Source organism: Telmatherina bonti (genome assembly GCF_933228915.1).
Source record: "Telmatherina bonti genome assembly, chromosome: 23".
In the NCBI taxonomy this organism is placed as follows: Eukaryota; Metazoa; Chordata; class Actinopteri; order Atheriniformes; family Telmatherinidae; genus Telmatherina; species Telmatherina bonti.
The window spans coordinates 24436293-24456016 of NC_136632.1; the positions used below are offsets into that span (position 1 = coordinate 24436293).

The 19724-nt window shown below is 42.1% G+C and overlaps 1 protein-coding gene across 1 annotated transcript; it reads right to left on the reverse strand.

The window, feature by feature from the left end:
* Positions 1–1022: 1022 nt before the first annotated feature.
* On the reverse strand, positions 1023–18747 carry nup107 (nucleoporin 107). Its single transcript, XM_079263013.1, has 27 exons — positions 18680–18747; positions 17298–17377; positions 16332–16427; positions 15156–15250; positions 14940–15075; positions 14765–14868; positions 14487–14602; positions 14359–14407; positions 13080–13151; positions 12183–12271; positions 12030–12105; positions 11832–11945; positions 11195–11285; positions 10272–10351; positions 10137–10196; positions 9826–9971; positions 9682–9730; positions 6057–6126; positions 5864–5979; positions 5580–5769; positions 5384–5490; positions 5117–5219; positions 3857–4017; positions 3632–3757; positions 1625–1738; positions 1313–1480; positions 1023–1158 (listed from the first exon to the last, which is right to left on the reverse strand). Exons 1-27 carry the CDS (start codon positions 18685–18687, stop codon positions 1051–1053), a joined length of 2724 nt encoding a protein of 907 aa, XP_079119139.1. The 5' UTR covers positions 18688–18747; the 3' UTR covers positions 1023–1050.
* Between the last annotated feature and the right edge of the window lie 977 nt (positions 18748–19724).

The window sequence follows — 19724 nt, forward strand, 5'->3', positions numbered from 1 at the left end:
ATACCAGTTGTTTTACGATCCAACGTCTTCATGATAAAAACTTCATCAAGAATTTTAAGGCCATATTTACGATGCAATAGTGAATTATCAAACATGAAACCAGTAATTTTTAAATAAGTTGATGCATTTAAAAGCATATTTACTTTGGACTTATCTTGTTATTTTCACACAATCTTTAATGTTTGTTTTTATGTAAAGCACATTGTCTTTCACATGAAAGGTGCTTTGGAAATCATTTTTCATTTTTAGCAATTTACTGACACTCATCTCAAAATACTTATCCTTTTGCTTTTTTGAAAAAAAATTTAAAATGTATTTTAGCAGCAACTAAATACATTGACTTCATATTTTCTGAGTAAAAGATTATTTTTTGAGAAATTTCAAGGCATGTATTTCCCCATTCATCAACTATTTCATCAAGCCTTTATTGCCATTTTGAGGGGAAGGAAGCTTCCTTTGAAGAACTTCAAATTTACATGGGAGTCTGTTATTTAAAGGGAACATTTATTGCAAAACTCACAATTTTAAGTGCTTACAATTGTCTCTTATGGTGTTTTGAGTCAGAAAAAAACAAACCAAACCTTATAAAAGTCCTAGAGCTCAAAAAAAGTGTCTAAAAGGCTTGTTTTAAAATGTCCTCTTAAGACGACCAAAAAGGTTATAGTAATCATCATAGTGAATTAGTTAGACTTAATCCGTATGGTCTACTCAGATGACAGGGTGAAACTCTTCAGTCTGAAAGTGTTCAAACAACACATACTCTCAGGTTGAATTGAGATTTATAAAATTATTCAACAGTTTAATCATATTTGGTTGGACTACACACAAAGTGTTCTGTGGTGAAGATGAGTACACTGTTTGTTCTTTTAACACCAGAAATTTGGCACTGCCAGGTGAACAGCAGTGTGACAGCTTCACGGTTTTGTTAGTACCTGCTTGAAATTAAATCAGACGCATCTACAAGATACACAAGTCTTTATTTAACAAAAACAAATTCTTCAAACAAAAAAAAAAAACCCAGCAGGGAAAGAAACCCTGTTCTTTGTGTGATCATGGCTGCAGTTCGTAGCCCAATGGGTCGAGTCCTCGGTCCAACAGAGCGAGCGACGACTCTCTCAATTTCTGAAGAAACCTCCTCAGCTCTTCTTTAGTGAAAACCTACAAAAAAAGACCACAGAAACCATAACTTTTCAAAATCCTTCACTGTCAGAGCTAATTACTGTTGCACATGTGTCTTCCCACAATCTCACATAATGAAAACCTAAAAGCAAAGTTAAAAGCATTATTTGTCTTTTGTTTGGGTTTTAGTTACCTGGTAGAGGCGGTGCTGGTCGGATGAGATGATGTCAGCGAGTCGCAGCGCCTCCTGGTGTCTGGAGGAGCTCTGCAGCACGCTGAGCAGCAGGAAGCTGAGGCGAGGCAGACACAGTGAGCGCAACACTGTCATCTGGTGGCTGCGCTCAGTGTCCTGCTCGGACTCCTACAAACACAAATTCAGATACATCAATTTTACCATTTTGTTTAATTTGGGCCCATTTGCAACTGACTGATGATAAGCTAACTGGCTGTAAAATGAGATTAAAATCTTTTCCTCAAACGTCAAATGAATGTTTGCGTCAGTAACCTGTCTGTTGTCGACCATCCATCCTCCGTCTACAAACAGCAGCACGTTGTAGATTCTTTCCTTCACGTCTTCGGTCAGAATGTCCAAGCGGCACGACCAGGCAGTCAGAGCAACCTGGTACAAAACAACATATACGTTAGCTTCTTTTAGCAGTCTGCATTGCTGCCTCCGTTAAAACCACGTCCAAAGTGTCGTCATTTGCAAGATGTTTTTGCCACTTAAAAGGAGATTTTATGGGAAAGAGAAGAGAAAACTATCTGTATTTCTGATCGTGTGTTCCTGTGTCTGAAGTCCGCTCAGAATCACAACCTGGTGTTTTTTCTAGGTCGGGAAACATTCAAAGAGCCAATCAGATGTACGGAGTAAAGTTGGTCACTCCATCAAGTTATCCCATCTTTTTATCTTTTTCTTCCACTTAAAAACTTTGACATGAGAAGATGCTGCCTCCATAGGAACTTAAAAATGAGAAGACTCCTCTTGAATCTGTTATTTTTGCCATTAATGTAAAACTTTGAGCTGAGTACTTCACTAAACTGGAGGAGTAAAATAGGCGATGGTGCTCTGCAGCACTCTGGTTAAAGTTATTTTGTCCCACATCTGATGCTGTGTTTGGCTAGTGGGAAAGTCTGCATATAAATGTGCCATTGTTGCAATAATGGCAATAAAAAAAAAACAACAACACAGGAACAACAACATAAAAGTCCAGTTTAGGGAGTTATGCGACGGATGAACTCCCAGGTGAGTTCTCGTGGGGTTATTAACTGGCTGCTAGTTATGCTCTGCCGTGCATGTTTTTACAAAACTCTTATTCATACGTGTCTTTTTTTCTTAGGAGCTTTTGGAGTTAAAAGGAAACAGATGGACAAGAGAGTCTCTGTGTTGATGTGAAGCTCGATGTTGAACATGGATGAAAAGAGGGCAGAGTTGCTATTGGCAGTTCATTTTCATCAGCTGACACAAGCAGCACTTTTAAAACAACATATGCATTGTTGGCTTTCATTCTGCGCTACTTTTAACTGGAAACCATAGCCTGTACATAAAAAGATGGACGTAGCATCCATGACATCACCCATAGGTTTCTGAAGAGCTGTGAGTGTCATGGTGGATGATTGACATCGAGCGAACTCCAAGCTTTTTGTAGCTAAGAACTAACCGAGCTAACCCCGAGATAACAGGAGCTAACCAGCTAACGGAGGTAAGCAGGCTAAAGCTAAGTCACGTTGTTAACCGGCTAAAAACCGCGGTTGTTCTGCGTTCTTCTGACTTGAAGCGGAAGATCGGGTACCTGTCAATCAAAAGGACACGCCTCTAAATATGCCGAACTTCACGATTAAATTACTTTAAAACGGGAGAGTCAGAAAAAAATTCACTCCCCCCACAGTTGTCATGAAGGTAAACCTGACCTATTAAACCTAAAATGCCTTTTTGAACCAGACTGTAAACATGTTTATTTCTGTTGTAAACATGTTTATTTCTACTGTGAAGTTGGTCTTTTTAACATGGGAGTCTGTGAGGATTCGCTCTGTTTTGCAGCCCCTAGTGGGTGAAGGGAGAACTGCAGTTTTATGAACTTCCGCATTGGCTTCCCTTTTAACCGCCAGAGGCTCTGTCCATCTTTCACATACTAACTACACTAACCCTATGCTGGAAACAGAACAACCACAGCAATTAGCATTCAAACTAAGCACCGCATCTTGTCCCTGCAGGGATCGTTACCTGATGTACTGTGTTTAATTCATACATTTTCTTTGTTTGCAGAATTCCTGAGAGATCTTGAGGTGGAGTATGAAGTTGCACAAGATGCCAACGTGGAACTCTTCAGAGAAATTAAACCCGTTGGCTATAAAATGTATTTGGCTCATGCACCAGGTAGGCTCATTTCACTTTATGTCTTTAACTCAGTTCAGACATCTGTGAACTTTCGATTAACCAAAACTGCTTCAAAGGTTTCCCTTCAAGTTAAGGATCAGACTCCCTCCTGACACAAAACTAAATGTATGTACGTACCTGGTACTCCTTCTCCTTCATCTCATTGGCTACTCTCTCTGTGAATTTGGCTTCGGGGGCAGGTGCTGGCTTCTGAGGTGCAGAACTACTGTGGCTGAACCAGTCAGTGAACGCCTCGTGAGCTTCCTGAAAACACATTCACATCAGTTTGTCTTATTAAATCCAAAAAGACAGCCCCAGTCCACCAGCTCCCGATCAGGCAGATTTACACTGAGTCTAACAGACCAGGTAGGCTCTGATGCACAGGTGCTCTCTGATGGCGTTTTCGTCCTCAGCAGGTAGGGGCATGGTCTGCCCAACACCTGTCCACTGGTGGTAAATTTCCCTCATCGAATCCTCTGGTACTTTAGAGAACACCGCCTTGGCTGCATCATGTTTCTGCAAAGCTGAGAGAAATACAGAACTGGTAAATTTCCAGTTTCCAAACTAGCAAAGAAATATCGAGGTGTTCAAAAACAGATACCAACAATCATAACCTGATTATAAAGATGTAATTACACTGCTATGCTAATCCCTGGATGGATTTCAACATCCTATAAATGTGTTATTTTACAAAAAATTGTCTCATCCAATGTAAGATTCCTACTGGAGAAAACGTCAGAGCTGGTTCGCTAGCAGGAGAAACAAACAGAAACATGTCCGACATGTTGAGCCACTTTAAATTATATAATCCATACCATATTTATTCATAAAGCACTTTAAAAACAACATACAGCTGACCAAAGTGCTGTACAAAAACAGCAAGTGAACAAAAACAGCTAAAGAAAATAAAATAACAATAATCAAGTCTAATGTCTGGAAATTATCTTGATTTTTATAAGGAATGAACAACAGACTGAAGCCTGCAGAGCATAGATTATATACAGATCTGGAATCTGAGCTGGTGAGACTCCACGGATGCCAATCCAGCCAGCATAAACACCGCCACACAGGCCTCCTCATCCTGAAGTCAGCTCCTCTTAAATCTCAAGATGTGAGCAGAGGTGTTGGTGCCACCGTTTCATACAGATTAGTTCATACAGCTGCATGTTTTGTTGCAGCCCTTAACTGCATCTAATGATTTCTATTGCCTCATTTTCAGTTTACAATGTTAAGTTAATGTAATCCAGATTCAGACAAGTCATCTGCAAAAGAGAAATTGAAAAAGCCTCCACACTTCCTCCATCCTCTCAGCTCTGGTGCATTTGAGAAACTGAGACATTGTTTAAAATATCTGGCTGCAAACATTTCTCCTGGATACAGACGTGGAGACAAAAGAGATGAGGAGAATATTCCAAAAATGCTGAAGAGTCGAGATGAAAAACTTTTTCCAACTACAACTCTGTAAAGTCAAACAGCATCGATTTCCCCGTTTATTACAGATTACTAATCTGACAGTGTGGTTGAGATCCAGACGAAAACATAGCAAGGAAATGAATCACTTTTTCTGAGGTCTATTATAAACTAAACTAAAATAAAATAAAGGAAAACAGACGATCATTTTACCCAGAAACTTCCTCATGATGGCATTGGACTGTTTTAAGGCTTCAGCTCGATGGGCAGGCTCAAAAAGCAGCCAATCAATAACATCAATCTTCCTTTGGTCCTCCTATCAGAGCAAAGATTTGCAGTAAATTCACCAGATTTAGGCATCAAATCTTCCGATTTTGCAAGTTAACAAAACCATTTAATACTGCACAAATCAATGTAAAGCGGCATTGTTCATTTTAATCAGGAGAAAAAAGGTTTATTTTATAATCTGAGAACAAATACCTTCGTAGTTCCTGTCTCCAGGGTCTGGCTGTGGTGTGTAAACTCTGTGTCATCTCTTTCTCTTACAGTCTCCACCACCAGCTTTGTTATCGCAGAAACATCCAGACCTACAAGAACAAGAAAAAACATTTAACGTTGTGTCAGTGAGAACATTTCTCATCTTCCAGGCCTCATTCTACTGCATGATCCATCTCACCAGCATCAGTGGCGAGCTGCAGGCACTGAGGGCGGAGCTCCGGCTGGGTGACTGTCTCCAGAAAAGCAGCATACTGAGCTGTGGCGAGCTCGGCGGGAAGTTGGCCGACGTAGCTCGCCACCAGGTCTGTCTGCTGGTCCCGAATCAGAAAGGAGACATACGCTTTCACCACATCAGCGCTCACCTCCTCCTAAGAGGACACAGTCAATGTCAGCATAAACTGGACAACCAGGAAGACAGAGAGCTCCCTCTGCTGGATAACAAGACAAACTGCAGCATTTCACCTTTAATGCCAAACCCAGAGAGCGGAAAAACAGCACAAGGTGAGTCATAAAACGCAGCAGGTGGGAAGGGAGGGGCTTAGAAGCTGCCAGCCAATCAGAAAACTCCTCTAACAGACCTGATGGAGACAAAGAGACCACTTTTAGGGTTTTCGTCTTATAAATGGCGATTAGTTTCAACCTGGAATCATCTTACCATCAAGATCTCCCAGAATGATGAACTTCTGGATGATGTGGTAATGTTCCTTTGTCTCATCCAAAACCCTCTGCGCACACACACACACACACACACACACACACAGCTCTGATGAGAGTTCAGTTATATACAGGATAATGCCCGATGAGGTGTCCATTAACCGAAAATAACGGATGACGCGGAGGTGTGAACCGCCCGACGCGAAGCCTCAGAGGACATTATCCCACTTATACCATGGTCACTCACAAAGGAAATAAAATAAGACCAATTACTAATGTTTTTACTGCTAAAATAATGTTTTTAACAAAAAGCGGCGGAGCTGGATATTATGTGACGTCTCTTGTGCCGTTGCCAAGGTAACCACCGCTGGCTGCAGATACTATTACAACAAATCACAGATGATGGTGAAATATGGTAGTGTTGCAGGATGTGTGTGACTGTGTGGTCCATGGAGCTCGGTGTGTATGAACGTAAGTGAGTGTGTGTATGCACGGCGCGCCGTCGGGTGATCGAGCATAAAAGATAAGAGTGGTGAACGGAAGTGCCGCCCCCTCCTTTTAACGGATTCCAATGAAAATATGGTGATTTTCTGAAAATGCATATTTCTTCGCAATATGAAGGAAATCGGGGAAGACATGCGATGGTTGGTTTCTATAACATCATAAGAAAAATTCGGCCGTGGAAAAATCAAAACACGAACAGCACAGACCTTTTTAATTCTTGAAAATTGCTGTGAAATTGGCGTAACCGCTGGAGCATTAATGCAGAGAAGCACGTGCACGGTCCGCTGCGCCACTGCAGGGTAACATCAGAGCCGCTCTGTCCCTCTTTGAGCGATCTGGAGTTTCATCAAACTCATTGAGTATTGCTAAGAAAACCAATAATCATTTATTGGTGCATTATGTTTTCTTTAAAAAAAAAAAAAAAGGGGCAGATATAACAAGAAATTTTCTTTTTTTTCTGCTCCTTTTCGAGCATGGTGCTGTTTGTTTTGTTTTTTGTACTGTAAAGTCTTGTTTTACCTTTTGAATGACCTCATGAGAAATAAATTAATGATATAACCAATTAAATATGATTTAATACGGTTGAACGTCTGCTGGGAACGTCTAGCTGAGTCCCCTGTCAGAGCAGGCTTCAACTCCCACCTTCAACAGAGCTTCAACTATGTCCCGAGAGAGGCGGGGGACATTGAGTCCGAATGGGCTGTGTTCCATGCCTCTATTGCTGAGGCGGCCAGCCGGAGCTGTGGCCGTAAGGTCGTTGGTGCCTGTCGTGGCGGTAATCCCAGGACTCGTTGGTGGACACCAGCAGTGAGGGATTCCGTCAAGCTGAAGGAGGAGTCCTATCGGGCCTTCTTGGCCTGTGGGACTCCAGAGGCAGCTGATGGGTACCGACAAGCTAAGCAGCTTCGGCTGTCGCCAAGGCAAAAACTCGGGCATGGGAGGAGTTTGGCGAAGCCATGGAGAAAGACTTCCGGACGGCTTCGAGGAGATTCTGGTCCACCATCCGGCGGTTCAGGAGGAGGAAGCAGTGCTCCATCAACACTGTGTACAGTGGAGGTGGGGAGCTGCTGACCTCAACTCGGGACGTTGTGGGTCGGTGGAAGGAATACTTCAAAGACCTCCTCAATCCTACCAACATGTCTTCCGATGAGGAAGCAGAGCTGGGGGACTCAGGGGTGGACTCTCCTATCTCTGGGGCTGAAGTTGCTGAGGTGGTCAAAAAGCTCCTTGGTGGCAAGGCCCGTGGGGTTGGACGAGATCCGCCCGGAGTTCCTTAAGGCTCTGGATGCTGTGGGGCTGTCCTGGCTGACACGCCTCTGCAGCATCGCGTGGACATCAGGGGCAGTGCCGCTGGATTGGCAGACTGGGGTGGTGGTCCCCTTTTTAACAAGGGTGACCGGAGGGTGTGTTCCAATTACAGGGGAATCACACTCCTCAGCCTCCCTGGTAAAGTCTATTCAGGGGTCCTGGAGAGGAGGGTCCGCCGGATAGTCGAATCTCGGATTGAGGAGGAGCAGTGTGGTTTTTGTCCTGGTCGCGGAACAGTGGACCAGCTCTATACCCTCTTTGGGGTCCTGGAGGGGTCATGGGAGTTTGCCCAACCAGTCTACATGTGCTTTGTGGACCTGGAGAAGGCGTCCGACCGTGTCCACCGGGGGCTCCTGTGGGGGGTACTCCGGGAGTATGGGGTACCGGACCCCATTGTGCTAGCTGTCCGGTCCCTGTATGGCAGGTGTCAGAGCTTGGTTCACATTGCCGGTAGTAAGTCGGGTTCGTTTCCAGTGAGGGTTGGACTCCGCCAAGGCTGCCCTTTATCACCGATTCTGTTCATAACTTATATGGACAGAATTTCTAGGCGCAGCCGAGGTGTTGAGGGGATCCGGCTCGGTGGCCTCAGGATTGGGTCCCTGCTTTTTGCAGATGACGTGGTCGTATTAGCTTCATCTGGTCGTGAGCAGAATTTGCTCTCACTTGAGCAATTCGCTGCCGAGTGTGAAGCGGCCGGGATGGGAAGCAGCACCTCCAAATCTGAGACAATGGTCATCAGCCGGAATAGGGTGGTTTTCCCTCTCCGGGTCGGGAGTGAGGTCCTGCCTCAAGTGGAGGAGTTTAAATATCTCGGGGTCTTGTTCACGAGTGAGGGAAGGATGGAGCGCGAGATCAACAGACGGATCGGTGCGGCGTCTGCAGTAATGCGGACTCTGTGCCGGTCTGTCGTGGTGAAGAAGGAGCTGAGCCAGAAGGCGAAGCTCTCGATTTACCAGTCGATCTACGTTCCTACCCCCACCTATAATCATGAGCTGTGGGTTGTGACCGAAAGAACAAGATCTTGTATACAGGCAGCTGAAATGAGTTTCCTCCGCAGGGTGGCTGGGCTTTCACTTAGAGATAGGGTGAGGAGCTCGGTCATCTGGGAGGGGCTGAGGGTAGAGCCGCTGCTCCTCTGCATCGAGAGGAACCAGTTGAGGTGGCTCAGGCATCTGGTCAGGATGCCTCCTGGATGCCTCCCTGGTGAGGTGTTCCAGGCATGTCCCTCTGGGAGGAGACCCCGGGGGAGACCCAGGACATGCTGGAGGGATTATATCTCTCGGCTGTCCTGGGAACGCCTGGCAAATGTGGCTGGGGAGAGGGAAGTCTGGGCTTCCCTGCTTAGGCTGCTGCCCCCGCGACCCGACCCCGGATAAGCGGCACGAAGATGAGACGGTTGAAACAATATGATGGATATTTTATCTGCGATGACTGATTTCAACTAACCATTTAGGTAGAACATAAACATAATATAGTACCGAGATAGGGAGAGATCCTTTCTCCCTTTTCTACTCTGGTTATTGTTCAAATAAATTCACCTGATAAAATAAAATAGCTTAAAAACTGGCAGATAAGATACATTCATTAGTAATCATGGGTCGCTGTTTGACATAATCCTTCCATATATTCTTTTTGCTTTCTCTTTTGTTGCTAACATTTCTGTTGCCACGGTTACCAACTGGCTATTTGACAGAACTTTTTTTAACTAGTGTCCATTATCACTTTTTAATGGACACCCTGCAACCAATCAGAATCGAGTATTCACCCAGACTATGGTATAAATAAAGTTATTAACATGTTAACCTGAAGTTTACCTTTGATTCTGACGCTTGAAGCTCCTCAAACACCTTTTCCATCGTCCAACTGAGGCAGGAAAGAGACAGTAAACGATCAGACACAATGACGATGTCTGCTTCTGACACACTGACTGAGAATCATCTTATGCCTGAGTTTCATACTTGGCCTCCAGGTATTCTCTTGGGAGGGTCTCCACTTCCTGGTGGGCCATACCAGATGACATGAGCTCCTTTTCAACCAGCGAGTCCACCATCACTCTGAAGTAAGCCCACACACAGTCGTCCCATGATTCACACACAGCCAGCAGCTGATGAGAACACACACACACACACACACACACACACAAACTATCACGGCTCATGACGGAGGAAATCACAGACTCAGACAGCTGAGGACTTTTTAGTTTTTACTTCCTGTCCTGTTGGTGGGATGCAAACAAACATTTAAAGTCTGTAACAAGTTATCAAATCACCGGTTTAAGGTTCCCGCTCAGGCTGGCGTAGATCGCTTTCTCATATCTGTTTAACTGCTCCTGAAACACAAACGGCATTTCATGTTACTCATCTTCAGCTCTGCTGAACATGAGAATGGTTTTAGATGTGTGTACCTCTTCAGCCATCCTCCAGCAGCACACCTTCCAGATTCCTCGCTGTGGGTTTCCTTCAACGGGCTGCAACACTAAGCCACCTGCGGGAGACACAGCCGTACCAAACACTTTGTAAAAGACATAATTTCTTTATAAAACAGGAAACCGGTGCACCAGGTTTATTGAAATGTTAAAAAATAAGTGAGTTTGTCCAATCCTAACAGGCTTCGTCTGAGCAGCTAACTCCACCTGAACCCTCTCAGACAAACTTTAAGGCCATTTATTCTAGTTGTCTTCAGGTATAGTTCTCCAGGCTTCTTGAAAGACTTTCCAAAGCTCTTCTTTGGAGGTTCTGCTCGCTGTCCGGATGATCCCACACTGCTTTAGTAACATTCCCTCCATCACACACGTTGCCTCTGGTTCAGTCCATTTCTTGTGACATACCTCTTCCTTTTTTACCTGTTTCACCTTTAAAAACACCTTCTCGACAGCCAGGTTTCCATAGAGACCATTCTGGGTGAGCCTTCAGCCAACAGTAGATGGATGAGCTGAAGGCCCAGATGCATCTTTCAGGTCTTTGCTGTAGAGGGTTATTCTGTGTGCAGTTTCTGCAAACTATGCTAATATGCCAAGCTAACGACTTTGGAAATCAGCTTGCAAAACCTGTTTCTGTTAAACCGTGTTAACTTTGGTATTTTTAAGCAAACAGATAAAGAAATGGGAACATATCTTTGCAACAGGATGCTATCAAAAAACCTAAAATACTATTTAAAATTAATTCTTTGCCAAGTTTAAAGTTAAATTGATGATAAAACGTCAAGCATGACCACTGGTTGAAACTGAAAAGCATGTCTATGCCACTTTCAGCCTGAAACAGAGATACAAACAAGTTGAGCGTCTCCTCAATGGACGTTAACTAAGCAGCTGTATGAATAAAACGATACCTGATGTTCTGTTGGGATCATGGTAAAGTTTCCAGCCTTCCAGAGTGGCGGCTCTCCAGGCCTGACCGCAGCGTTTACACAACCTCTGAGCCTTCAAACACACAAGACCAAAGATTCAGGTTTAAGCTATTAGGTACTTTTATAAAAACACAAATTAAAACCTTAATTTGTTGTTTTAAGCTTTTTCTACTTTAATCATCCCACAATCAACCATCTTAGATATTACTATCACAATTTACACGTTGTTATTGTTCTTATTAGGCCTAAAATCTGCAGATGTTATTAATTCTGTGGTGTTGTTTGTATTTAAGCTGAAATGAAATTCCTTTAAAAGTCTTTTTTTTTTATAAAAAAAAAAAAGAAGGAAATTCAGGAAAAATAGCAAAAGAATAAAAAGTTTCATCAAATTTTAATGATTCATCATTAACTCGCAACATGGTTTACCCCCCCCCCCCAAAAAAAACAAAAAAACATCACTGGTACCCTGACAAACACATTTAACACAGTATTCACTCATAGTTTGGTGTATTTCACTTTCCAGGTTCATGTCTAAAGTCACTTGGGCTCTTTACTGCATCAAAAGACTCGTCTTTAATAAAAAAAATTTAAGATTTGTTCACTTTCAATTCATCTCTACCTCGTCGATCATTCCTGCTCGAATCAGAGTGAAGAGGTTCTTCAGGAGCCGGACGTCGTCTTCTCTGTCCAGGTCAGCCAGCGGCCGCTGCTGCCGGAGAGGAGCGTCTGGGTCCTGGAGCCACAAACATAAACTAAGTCTTCTTTGTGTTTAGCAACACCATGGAAATGCGTTTGTATCCTTGGCAACAGGCCTCACCAGCTCTGTGACGAGAGGAACGGTGAAGTTTGTGCCGCTTTTCCTCCTCGTCTTCAGCGTATGGAGTGTGTTCTCCCTAAAATCACACATCACTGATGATCCACGCACACAGCTGTAGGATTGTCTATTTACGACACACAGATAGGAACTCACCAGCACACGTTTTTGGCGTAGTATTCTATGTTATCAGAAAAATCCCCAATCTGATCCTTGGCAATGCTCTCCAGCCAATCAACAACCAGCTGGAAGACAGAGATGTGTCATGAACAACTTAAAGCAGCTGGATCCTCTGGGAATACAGAACAAGGACCTGGCAACCATGAGGGATCGTACAGACTTCCAGGCCGGCTTCCCTCGTTGTTTCCAGCACAATCTACAGCCAGGCCATTTAATTCAGTCCCATGAGAGGCGCAGTCCTGCAGGTTTTCATGTTTCCCTGCTCCAACATCCATCTCAAACTGAGTCTTTGTGCAGAACTTAATCAGCTGTAGGATCCATTTCATTTGAATCAGGTTTGTTTAAGCAGGGATACACAGAAAAGGTGCAGGACTGCGGTCCTCATGGGAGCAAGCTGAATATTAACAACAGTTTCTAAGAGCTGAAGGATTCATAATAGTGCAGATGATGCTTCATTAATTGACACTGAACCACTTCAGCACCAAGATGTGGAGACATGAGAATTGGAATAAAACCAACTCAATGATGGGAATTTTACACTTTGTGTTTTTGCTGTGGCAGCAGAAACTGATCGACCTGAAAGATTATAATTCTATTCACCATTTGTTCAGCATCAGATTCTTTAGAAAACAATTGTGGGTATTAGTTTCTTGACTTTCTACACATCCTTATTCTAGTCAAGAAAATAAATAATGTTCTTTAGATCTCATCTGGTGGAACATCTGTTTTTAATCTCACAAATTAGCTCTGACTTCATGTAATTCCTCAAAACACGCCAGAAGAGGACTCAAACTTTTGTTTGATTATTTTGTCACCTTCCCCCTCTCAAATCTCTTCTGAAAACACGCAACTTTGTGTGTCCATGCCCGTTACCTGACTCTGGCGTATGATGGCGTCTCGCTGGAAGAGCTGCTCCACCACAACCTTCTCACTCTCACTGGGGGCCTGCACACACAAACAACTCCATGTTTGCACTCTCCACACACAGCCAGTGTGTGGCTTATAACATTGCTGACACATTTATCCCTGCAGCATCCTGCTGACAAGCTGCACTTTACATCTTTTTTCCAGACCTGAGCCAAACTAACGTTGCATTCAATTCAACTTTATTTATATAGCATCAAATCACGGCAATGCCATCTCATTTACAGACAGGAAAAAAGAACATAAAGAAAGCCAATTCATAATAACCTACATAAGGAAACCAACAGATTGAGTCGGAGGATCCAACATTTGCTTCTGTGTCTGTGTCAACCAGCTATCTACACCAGGGGTGTCAAACTCCAGTCCTCGAGAGCCGGTATCCGGTGGGTTTTTGTTGTTTCCCTCTTCCAACACAGCTGAATCAAATCAAATGGATCCAGAAACTTCTCATCAACCTGTTGATTAATTTCAGTCAGGTGTGTTGGAGCACGGAGGAGACAAAAACCTGCAGGATACCGGCCCTCAAGGACTGAAGCAAAGAAACCCAAGGAGGCATAGCAAAGAAAAGAGAGAACATCAGACAGATTTACAGGTTTGAGAGGTCTCAGAGAAGAGACAGGATGCAGGACTGTAAAGGTCTGAAAATCTCAGTGGTGATCTTAAATTTAAAAAAGGCTCACACATTCACAACCGCAGTTTAAGGACGCTGTTTTCCAAACCAGACAAGAAAAAATCCAAGTTTCTATTTCTTGTAAAGAAGCCGTTTGATCATTTTTACCCTTCTGTCTTTTCACACCATCCAATCTCTAAACACACAAAGCTAATTTCTCCTCTTTCGGTTTCTTACAAGACAAAGAGCGTAATTACATCAGCTTATAAACACTCCCATCTTTATATACACTGTCAAAAGTTTGGACACACTTTCCCATTAAATCCAATACAAAAATGTGTTCAAACTTTTGTTTTAAGAGCACCTTTAAAAGGAAATGTTAGATTTAACTCCATCTTTTAAAAAATCTGTCATTTTTATTGTACAAACATGCCAGAATTGATAGAAATAATCAAAACTTAATTATTATGATGTATTTTCTGATCAGATTCTGTTTGGAAAGAAGTTTGAACTCCGAAATCTCCATGTTGGGTCTTCTTGTCAGTAAAACCACTGTGTTCATGCCAAAGTGTCTCGGTTTGTCTGAATCTCAGCTGAAGTCTGTTAACTGTCACTTACAACCATGTCTGTCATGATGTCATCTTCCAGCGCCAGCTGGACCCGATCCCTGCAGAAACACACAGAGGAATCAGAAAGGAGCCAATCGGCTGGCAGACAGACAGGTTCTCCATCAGGCATGCAGGAACCTGTAGAGTGAAGCGATCAGTCTCCAGGTGCAGATCTCCCCCTGAAGCAGCCAGCGGACTCCAGCTGTTTTACTGTTCTGACCTGCTCTCAGCACCACCGACTGCAGAACGTCCACCTTAAATACGGTACAGATGTTTGATCAGATCAGCCCTTTCCAGGGATTAAGTTCAACTTTCAAAACATTTTATCATGTTTTTGCCCTTTAAGAGAACCAAAATGAGAAGATTGACACCTAACTGATGTCTCTAACTATACGGGTTAACACACATTTACTGACCTTGTCCTGACAGAGTGTCTGAAAATCCTCCAGCAGATCAAACACAGCAGACGATGAGTGTTTCAGAAAGGAAGCGAGGAATTCTGGGAAAAGACTGGCAGCCGCTGAAAAGAGAGCGCAGCGTTAACAGGAGCGCTGCAGAGAAACAGAGCAGGTTTTGATGTGTTTCACCGACCTGCCTCTCCTGGGTCGTCCTCCTTTAGCAGCGCCGAGCTGAGGTTTGCAACGTCGTCCTTGTAGAAGCTGGTGTTGTCCAGTCCAGACACGGGGGACGTGTAGAAACTCTGGGTCCAGTCGCTGTCGTCCAGATTCTAAACACACATCATTTTTTAATAATGAATTCAGGTTAATGAAGGGTGTCGGAGAACATGACAATGTCTCCGTCTCTCACCGGACTGCTGAAAGCATTTTTGGGTGTGTGGGTGTATCGAGGCGTTCGACATCCTGGTCCCAAAATGGTGGAAAAATCAGGAACTCTGGGAGTGACTGAGAGACAGACACAGGTCAAACATGGAGATTGTCAGAAATAAAACTGTTAGGGATGCACCGATACTGGTGTTGGTGTCTGTGCATATCGGCTCAATACCAAGCTTGTATACTCGGACTTGGTATGAATAAAAGTGTACCGATACCACACTGGTCAAGCTAGCGCAGATGTGTTTGATGACATGCTTCAGACATGTTTTAAAAGAAATAAATTCCTTGAATGTTAAAATGTGACATTTTTTGTAACACTGATCCTCACTGTTAATTCAACAAGAGCCGCACTCAATACACTAAGACAAGAGGAAAGCCGCCAACTCTCCAAAAAAGCGTTCCCACGCTACGTATCCTGCTACGTTGCCAAATCAGGAACATTCAGCTTTTTAGCAAGGAATGGTAATCCTAAATATTGCATGGAGTAATGGCATTCTTATGCAACAGTATATGGTGAAAATACAATAATGCCTCCAGAATGTGGGCGTTTCTTTTTCAATATATATACGGAGCTACCGACGGAGCAGCTTGGTGGAGTTCGGTGCAGCTGAAATCAGCCAAAACTGGCAACTCTGACAGGGTCAGTTAGGGCCGTTAGGTCAGCAAAGTTTCTGCAAGCAGTCTGCAGCTCTTGTTTGTGGAGAGAGCTGCAGCGTTGAGGATCATTATGACTTGCTTAGATGCATTTTCAGAAAGCCAGAGGCTGCTTCACGAGCCGCAGGTCAAGAGTCAGTGAGCCGCATGCGGTGAGGAACGCGGCACTAAAACCAGATCTTTGTTTCAAAACCACACATTTATAGTTGTATTTAGGTAAAATGTGCCAAATCAGAATAAAACTTGTTGAAATTGTTAGATCTTTAATGTTATTATATTTATATTGATGAGGAAACATCAGAAAGGATGGGTCATTTATTACAACCTAATGAAATCTTACACAGTTATAACAGCAATAATAACCATAGTCACAATAATGTTCACATAAACAGAGTTGGTATCAGCAAATATTCAAATGTCAGATATCGGTATCAGATCGGAACTCCCAAGAAGTGGATCGATGCATCCCTAAAAACTGTATCAGTGTGTGTCTTACCAGCCTGGCGGAACAGTGACGCAGGAGTGTTCCTCGCCAGGGGGCGGGCAGGTGTTGCCATGGAAATGACAGGGGTGCCACTTCCAGGTGACGGGACTGGTAGCGAGTCAGGAAAGCAGCAACACTGATACTTTGGAGCACAACCATAGAGTTACTCTGGGTTTGCTAGTTTGCATTTTGAAGCAACAATCATTAAACTACAAAGGTTTCCCGACGTCTCAAGGTCAAACTGCATCAAATCATGTGTCTGCCTTCATATTCATGCCTACATTAATATTACATAGATTGTTTTGTTTGTTTTTTTAAGTAAAAATCAATTATCAACTTCAATCTTTGTGTTAAATGTTTAAATTCAGGATGAAAATGAACTTAGTTATTATAATTAATTATTTGAGTGGCTATTCTGCATTTTTCTTTATTAGTTCCAAATAGTATTTCAAACTGTTATTGATTAATCTTTTGGTGTACCTTCAAAGGGAACCTACAACAAAATCATGATGTTGACCATCTTACTAATTCACACATTAATCTGCTTATTTTTTCCTTTCTTTGCTGCAGCAGGTGTGCTGCTTCCAAGTCTGTCAGTGAATTGATTGCTTCCATTTTATGATTGATCTACATCGACAAAAGTATTTCCATTGTTAGGATTAGTTAAACCAGATAGCTTCAATCAGGGGTGCCCAAATCCGGTCCTCAAGCTCTACTATCTTGCAACTTTTAGCAGCAAATTGCTAAATTCTCTCATGCATGTGTCATTTTGCTCTGCAAAGGCCGCTTATTTGATCCAGGCATGTTGGAGATGCAAAATGCAACATAAAGTTATAGGATAGAAGCTCTCAAGGATCAGATTTGGCCACCCCTGCTTAAAGAAATCTGCTTTGCCGTACAAGCTTCTGAGGACTTTGCAGCAGCAGGTCTGCTTAATGCCAGAAGTTAGCACTCAGACAAATCCCAGCTAAAGGATACAGGCAACTTTCTTCCTCCTCCGGGCAGCAACTGTAACCTCGTCATCCCGAACCACCGGAGAAGGCAGCTCATTCTGACCCCTGCAGGACAAAATGAGACAAAAGAAAGGACAGTTCAAGTCCAACGTCACAAATACTTTTGATAAAAGATTTAACTCATTCTAGAGTAAGTATTTACTTTTTAACACGTCATTCTGCATTTGCATGAATTTTACTACACTGTTTACTTAGTTAGCCTGCTGCTCATTATTCTGATTTATACTATTTAATATCCAATTCCACTAGTGTTAAGGTATAAGACTTGTACATACCATCTGTAATTATGTTAATAGCTGCTCCCAACACTGGATGTATATTTAAAGCCCCAACCCATCTGTATTTAATGCTCATAGAACTCAAATCAGTAAACTGACAATCACTTTATGTCACAGCTGTAAAATACCTGTACATACTGCAAATAACATACTTTGCACTTGTTGCTTATAGCACTCTGGTTAGATGTTAACTGCGTTTCGTTGCATTGTACTTGTACATGTGTAATGACAATAAAGTTTAATCTAATTTAATCAAAGTTGTGAATAAATATCTGGGTTTCCATTTCCCAGCAATCTAAATTTAATGGGATGTTTTGGAAATCTATAATTATGTGGGAAAACAGTCACATTATTATTTATTTACTACAATAAACAAGACTGTGTAATCACTAAATGTTGACACTTTTGCTGTTATTTGTGGTTGTACTGCCACTGAAGAAAGGAAATAATACTACTGACCTGGAACCCCATGACTTGCACAATAAAGAAATATTTAGTTCTTCTAATAAAAGCACGTTTCTTTTAATTTTGAGATTTTGATGCAGTTTTCTGTCTCGGATATCTTCTGTGTATGCATTATGGTTTTCACCTAATGCGTTTCGGTTTTGAAGGTGTTTACGGTGAGTCGTTCATAGTATTTTGATTCCTGAGAGAAACTTACAAACCACCCTGATGTGTACAACCTAAACATAAGGAAATAATATTACTTAATTGAAAACTGGGGGTTGTAAAACTTAAGACAACAACCTGAAAGTAAAACATCACTTTGGACTAAAACTTACATGTTGATTTTTCTTGCAGGGTGTTGATACTTTGGCATAACTACAGTATTTTATTTGTGTTCAGTAAATAACTCTAACTGAGTCTAACTGTTCACAGAACTTAGCAATTAGCATCAGCATTGATTTTGAACGAGGCAGCGTTAGCCGTGTTAGCATTGTTAGCAACAGCTGATAGAGTACAGTTCCCTGAAGCCGGCTGAACAAGTTAAGAAATATAGCTGCCGAACTATGCAAGTAAAGCTAACATTTGGATTGAAGACCAAGTATTACAAAATAGAGTGTTTTACCAGTCCATGCTGGTGTCAATTCCCGCTTCACGAGGTTTAATACGCTTCTTCTTCTTCTCCTGTCGGTTTTCCGCTTCTTCTTCTTCTTCTTCTTCTTCTTCTTCTTCCTATCTAGAATTTTGTGCGGGCGGGATGCTCTGTTGCCCTCTACAGTTTGTGGTTAAATTGCAGCATTGATGGAGATAGTGGAGCCTCGTGTTTTCATGTTAAATGCTTCAATAATTAACAATGTACGTGTTGGCTTTCACTTAGATCTTAGATCAATTGACCATTTAAGAAACTGCAATTTTGCCCAAAAACTAGTTTGTAATGGAAAGGGGGACAAAAAGGAAACTTGTGTGGGGGTACAACTATATATGTAACTACTTTTACTGGAACCTTATTGATGGAACAAAAATATTTTAGTTGCAGTATCATCTGCTACTGGAGAACAGTATGGCTGTATTTGAAAATGAGGCTGAGTAAAACACATTTATTTGTCATGTCTCACACATGGAACATCTGGTTGGTTAAAACGGTTGAAACTCCAACCTAATTTCTTATTTTAGGAAAATAAAAAAAAGATTTTTATCTCATAGTATTAAACCATGTCAGAACATATTAATTTGGAAAGCTAGAAAAACCAACAAACAATTTTGAAAACAATGCCACAAGAAGCAATGTCTTAGTATAACCGAACTATTTTAACTTTGATTTATTGAAAAAGTTTATTTCAACATAACGAAATCTAAAAACAAAAACAAGAAAAAAAAACATAGAAATAAAAGATGACAAAACGTTCAAAAGGAGTGGGTAGAAGCATGAGTTTTTATGTAATCCCACTACAGTGATGAGCAATACAATGTCAATGACAACAATATTAACCCATAGCAATACAACAGTAGCAACCCAGTATATTCGTAATACCTCTACCACTACGACCATGACCATGACCACGACAACAACCTTTATATGTCATAATCTATATGAATACAATAAGCAGTTACAGTGAGGGAACAACAAAACAATAGCAACATTTATATCAACAATAATATTTAGGATTACT

What these genes read in the sequence shown, in the direction of transcription:
- nup107 (XM_079263013.1), bottom strand. An exon ending in TGTGCATCAGAGCCTACCTG is followed by an intron (nt 3,758 to 3,856) that starts GTCTGTTAGACT and finishes ATGTGTTTTCAG; the next exon opens with GAAGCTCACGAGGCGTTCAC. An exon ending in TGAAGGAGAAGGAGTACCAG is followed by an intron (nt 1,739 to 3,631) that starts GTACGTACATAC and finishes GTTTTGTACCAG; the next exon opens with GTTGCTCTGACTGCCTGGTC.